This window comes from Chaetura pelagica, unplaced genomic scaffold (genome assembly GCF_000747805.2).
Source record: "Chaetura pelagica isolate M959 unplaced genomic scaffold, ChaPel_1.0 scaffold637, whole genome shotgun sequence".
Classification (NCBI taxonomy): Eukaryota; Metazoa; Chordata; class Aves; order Apodiformes; family Apodidae; genus Chaetura; species Chaetura pelagica.
In genome coordinates this window covers 1450466-1456739 of record NW_009953950.1, presented here as the reverse complement: position 1 = coordinate 1456739, position 6274 = coordinate 1450466, and the positions used below count along the sequence as shown (strand labels likewise).

General features: G+C 44.8%; 1 protein-coding gene across 1 annotated transcript in view; it reads right to left on the bottom strand.

Moving 5' to 3' along the window:
• The window catches only part of HUNK (hormonally up-regulated Neu-associated kinase), a 42695-nt gene extending 36883 nt beyond the window's left edge, over positions 1 to 5812 (bottom strand). The window contains exon 1 of the mRNA XM_010001828.1: positions 5753 to 5812. Within this exon, the coding sequence (XP_010000130.1) occupies positions 5753 to 5812 (60 nt within the window). The remainder of the gene's footprint in view (positions 1 to 5752) is intronic.
• Between the last annotated feature and the right edge of the window lie 462 nt (positions 5813 to 6274).

The window sequence follows — 6274 nt, the reverse complement described above, 5'->3', positions numbered from 1 at the left end:
GAAAATCTCAAGAGTTTTTTTACCCTAGGCTTAACACCCAGACAATAGTGCAAGTCCAAGAAGATTTTCTCCACCTCCAGCTCACACAACATCCCTTTTCAACTATGGCCAACTACATCATGACAATCCACAGCACCGCAGGCTGGTGGGCTTCAGCGACAGGGAGATAAACTTATTCCAAATATATCTGGCTGTCTTCCTGGCTTGACAAACTGCCAAGCACACATCAAGCACAAGACAGCTCCCAGTCTGACTAGCCTTACCTTTACTTTTTCTGCAAGCAAAGGAAAGGTTAAATTAGTGAACATTTTGGTTTTCCTTTAGAGAACAAAAGCCACAAAAATATGGTCTGGAAATACGACAACAGAAATAAATCCATACCCTTTGACACAAACGCCTTGAATCTAAGTCAAGTTTTATCAGCAAAGGAATTGAAGAATAAAATTACAGGATTTGGGGCTTCATAGTCTGTCCTAAGAGCCAGAAGTCAGTATCGCTGAGCTTGCCATTAGCTGGAACTGTTTCTGCTGCTAAAAGACCATTCTGATTAAATACCCTTGATAAAAAGATAAAGCTGAACACCACATGAGACAGTTGCATAGGTGAAGGCCAGAGCAGCATCAGGACCATAAATGCCTGGAAGCTACCTTCCTGACTAGTCACATTAAAGAAAGATCATTTAGTCATAAGATAAAACAACAGGTAAATTAGCACTTCACCATTTTTTTAAGCCTCAGGTGATTCACCAAGGAAACAGTCTTAGCATGTTCTTCATGAGATAGAACTGAGAACACAGGGGCTCGTGTGGATTATTAGACAAAAAAACACAAAAGTTATTCTGGAGAGGACAAACAAATTCATGGGTTACAGAAACATGAGATGCCAGATTGTCTGCTGGTAGCACAACACAATCTTTGCAGAAATTAAAAATAAAAAAGAACCAACCAAACCAAACACCTGGTATTTTCCACTGCTGCCAGACACAAAACATGCAGTATTAACAGCATGGAGCAGTAAACTGTTCTCCATATAGGCAAGTCATTCCCAGTTTGTTTACCCAAAAAACCACATTACTCCATGTGTATGCATCTGCTGCCCAGGCTGAGCATGGCTGTGGAGATGGGGGCAACCGCCTGAACCCAGGAGATGGAGCCAGCTAGGTGATTACTGGCTGTCTTTTTCACTATCACAAAGAACTAGCTTTCTGTGTCTTAAGGACAAATCTTTTCCCTGATTTTGACAGATACTTGGTCAGTAGACCAAATCTGCTGCTGTCCCAGCAGACAAGCAAAGCTGCTTTTGGACCCACCCTTGACTCGAAGCTACCTTTCCTTCTTCAAGGCCCCATGCACTGGGGCCAAGAGATCCACCAGCACAGCTGACAGAGCTTACAAGGGTGGAAATAACAGTTTTGTTTTGGCTTTGCATAGGCGAAAAAGAAGAGTAAAACACAGGGTAAGGCTACATCTCCCACACCTTCAGTGCAATATTGCTTTCCCCTGGGACAGATGTGCGTGGGACCTTGTGTCCTCATCTAGGTCCATGCTGCAGCACAGGGCACCCTGGAAATAACTCAGAGGCTGCCTCACTCCCTCTGCCCTGTCTCAGCGACTATTCAAAAGCCAAGGTCTTTAAAAGAAACCTCTATATAACTAAAGAAGTATTGTAGTTGTCATGTATTGGGTTTGCACTGCAAGGTTTCGAGGTTTTGGCAGCAGGGCAGCTACAGGAGTGGTTTCTTTGAGAAGATGTTAGAAGCTGCCCCCACATCCAATACAGACAATGCCAGCTGGCTCCAGGACAGACCTGCCGCTGGCCAGATGGTGATAGCACCTCTGTGATAATGTATTAAAAAAACCCAACACCCTGTGCAATTGCAGCTGGAGAGACAAATGAGAATATGTAAGAGAAACAGCCTGCAGACAGGCAAATCAGTGAAGTGGGAGGAGGATGTGCTCCGGGCTCTGGAGCAGAGATTCCCTTCCACCCCACGATGAAGATCATGGTGAGGCAGACTGTCCCCCTGCAGCACACTGAGTTTAATGCAGGAGCCCGTGCTGGGGCAGGTTTCCTGGCAAGACTTGTGACCTTAGGGGGAACCCACGCTGGAGCAGTCTGTTCCTGAAGGACTACACTCTGTGGAAGGGACCCACGCTAGAGCAGTTTGTGAAGAACAGCAGCCCATGGGAAGGACTCATGTTGGAAAGGTTTGTGGAGGGCTGCCTCCAATGGACTGACCCCGTGCTGGAGCAGGGGAAGAGTCTGAGGACTCCTCACCCTGAGGAGGAAGGAGTGGCAAAGAGGACATCTGACAAACTGACTGCAACCCCATTCCCTGACCCCCTGTGGGGAAAGACAGTAAAGAAACTGGGAGTGAAGTTGAGTCTGGGAAGAAGGGAAGGTTGGGAGAAGGTGTTTTTTAAGATGTAGTTTTTATCTCTCATTACCCTTCTCTGATCTGATTGTTAACAAATTAAACTAATTTCCCCAAGTCGAGCCTGTTTTGTCCATGGCAGTAATTGGTGGGTGATCCCTCCCTGTCCTTATCTTGATCCAAGAGCCTTTTATTCTATTTCTCGCCCCTGTCCAGCTGAGGAGGGGAGTGATAGAGAGGCTTTCGTGGGCACCTGGTGTCTAGCAAGGTCAACCCACCACAACCCAATCACACAAACAGCCTATCAACTTTCATCCAGACATCCTCCATAATAGCTTCCAGCTTTTGTTCCCCTCTGCTCCTCTTCAGTCTTCCTCCTTACTACTCCTTTTGTTTACTCTTTTGTCCTTCCAGACAATGCCCTTCCCCTTGCACTGTAGATCTTTTTGCTTTCTTGTAGGATCACATTGCTTTCCTACATTAAATGCATCCCAAGGTACAAGGGATGTGCAAAGGGAGATCAGCACTCTCAGGCAGAGCTTCTGTGGGTTTATTTTGCTTGAGTTTCTTGGATTTTCCTCCAATTTACAATTTACTCCGAAGCATATAGATGAAGTCTAGGGATTGAACTGTGCACTCAGTATCTCCAGGGTTGATCTAGCTAAATATCCCTGATTCATCCAGTGCTAGACCAAGGTAAGGAAAGACCAAATGTGCCCAGACACATTTATTATACACAGCCTCCTGTATGGTGTAGATGCATGTGCACACACCTGACAATTTCATTCATGCAGAAGGAAAAAAAAATTAGTAGATAAAATACAGTAGATGTTAAATAACCATAAAATAAACACATTCAAGCTTTCATAGCCTACTCAAAACGTGCCAAGTATTCAGCTTTGCTCTCCCAAGTTTCAAATAGGGGTTGTCTGTCTCTGCATCATGCCTATCTCCTGACTTGAATTCTTGGCTAATATTGGCACAGAAATAAAAAAAAAAAAAAAGATAAAGCAAGTAATTACTCTCAATATGTAGCAACAGTGGCTCTTGACATTCAACACTTTGCTTTTGGCTAAACCTTTGCTGTGTAAATAAATACATGGTTTGGGTTATTCTGTGTTATGAGATACAAAGATGAGTAATAGGCCATATTTTTGGTTCCTGAGGCCTAGAATTACACTGTTGGAATGAATTACTTTCCTGAAGTTTATGGTGTGACACATCATATGAGCAATTGCTGCTTCTCTCAAATCGTCGCACTAAAATAGTTCAGGTTGGGCCAAAGCACACCAAAACGGAGGTGAGGGGGAAGTGCAAACACCACTCTTCACAGATCCTTGGAGGAGATGGTGACATTGCTTGCAGCACCAAGCAGCTAAAACACCATCAGCAAATACAGTCACGTGTCATCACCCAAACAAAGGCACGTGTTGGACACACACGGGCGGGAGGTTTTTTGCCAACTAGTGTTTTAGGAGGGTTTGTGAATCTGCAAGAGAGAGTTGGTGGGGGGAAGAGGAGCTGGCTGGCACCAAACTGCACAAAAACAGTCAAAGCAAGGCCCGGAGAAAAAAGCAAGAAGAGATAGCTTGAAGAACCAAACGTTGCCTGGAGAAATCTGGGAGCCAGGGCTTCGGTTGCTAAATCACTGCTGCATCCAGAGAAAACACATTTGCATCATCTTTATAAACAGTCATACCCCAACATATGAAATTGCAACAAAGCATAGAAGGTGGCTCACAGATCATAAGGATGCTTCAGGGTAGTGTCCATATGCCCATGGGAAGAGGCACATTTCACTCCAGGCAGCTCCCCAGACCTGCACCCCAATAGGATGCCAAGCCCATGGAGCTGGTGACGGGTCTGCTGCACCAGGCAGGAAGAACTTCCAGGTGCTCAGTGGGCAGAAGGCAAAGTCATCTTCTTCCCCTTCCCTTCTGCCTGTTATTTATAACCCTGCCATTGACACTTGGAAAGATCACAGGTCAAGAAGCAGTGCTTTTGTTAGTGAGAGAAAGATGTTTGTTTACCCAGTGGACACGAAAAGGTCTATTTAGATCATTGCCTGACTGCTCTAAAGCAGTGCTGTTTGTCAGCCTGCAGCACAGTCTTACTGAGAGATTTTTTTTTTCTTTGAACCAACCCTCCATAAATACTCCTCAATGCTGGAAGTCTGCTTTGAAAACTTGTGGTTTTCATCTTCTGTGTGCTTCAATAAGAAATTCAAGGCATGGTCCGCCTGCACTGTACTGCTGATGGGAAACCAAGTGTTGGATACCAGGATGAAGCTGAACACAAACCCAATAATATTGGAGGGAGGATCCAAGCCTGCTGTAGAACTTACTTTCAATTACATACAAAATTGATGGAAGGCAATTTGGCTTCTGTAAGCAATGCTCCCTCACTGAAAGTGCTCAAGACCAGCTTAGATGGGAGCTTTGAGCAAAGTGATCTAGTGGGAGGTGTGGGTTTGGCAGGGGGGGTGGAACTAAATGATCTTTAAGGTCCCTTCATCCTATGATTCTATGATTCTGTTTTTTGGTTGGCTCTTCCCCCCCCCCCTCCCCACCCAAAGCTGCAAAGAGCTTTACTCAAGCCATGGTTTTACAGTAAAACATTGAACCCTCTACATGGCTTTCCTTTCAAAGCTCAAGCTTTGACCAGCTTAAGATACATCATGACTTCACTGAAAAAAAAACAAGTAACAACCATATGATCAGCAGTGACTTAAGCTACACGGTACGTTAGCACTTGAGGAGACGAGGTCTGAGTTCGGCCTTGGGTTTCTTGCTTGCCAGATCGGATGTCTTTGCACAGGCTGCCTCTTGGCAAAAGGAAACACCTCAATGGCAGCAAACCTTCCTGTTTGCTAAAAAACAGGTTTTCTCAATGGCCTGTTTGCGGAGTTAAAGTCAAGAGGTCTTGAACAATGCTCACGTCAGATGCTTGCAGCAACATCCAGAGAACAGCTTCATAGTAATGCCCTTGACTAGCAAAATAATGTTATAACATGTTTAACTTTACAGAGAACAGAAGACAGCACATGACCTTGCAAAATCAGGATATGACATTTTGGGGACTTTTTTTTAAGTTTTCCCCACTTACCCAACCACTTGAATTGTTTCCTTCTGCAAATTCTCGCCTAACTTTAAGAGGAAGGCAGTTCCTGCCAAAGGGAGCTCCAGCTGAATTGAGAGGAAACTGGATTGAATAAGAATCCAGCAAGCGCTGTGGGATTTGGCCAGGAGACCAACACAGCATAAGAGAAGCAACTTCAACTGTTGGAGGGACAACCTCCCGGCCTTTCTTTTTTTTTTTTTTTCCATCTTCTTTGATTTTCTTTTCTGTCCTCTTTTTGCAAGTCTGCTTCTGACAGACCTTCTGGAGATGATGCCAAGTCAGGCAGCAGTGCTGACTCTCAGCATTGTCGCAGGCCATGGGCCATTGGAGGCCTGGTGCTCCCTGACCATTCAGACATAGTTCAGAGCTGCAGGCTACAGAGTGCAGCTGGGGGGACAGTCAATGGGAAGGCCTGAGACTTGCACTTTTGCACCTAAACTCACAAACCTTTACTGTCTGGTTTAAGCTTAGCCAGGAGACTGAGACAAAGAACCAGACCATGTTGTTATTTTACAGCCAGCATTAGTGCAAAGCCATTTCCAGCTTTTTTGAAGTGCCCAAAAAGGCTCAAGCAATGAATTAGTTTTATTTTCTTCCTTCCTTTCAGTGATAGCTCTCTGGCACCACTTGTAGCTTGCTTTGTATTTAGGACTATCCTCGCCACAAAAATCTGAGCCTAATTTTCAAAAGCAGCTGGTGATTTTGGGTGGCCAATTCAAATCATATTAAACAGACCTAACTTAGAAGCCTGCACAATTGTCAACACAGTCCTGAAAGCAA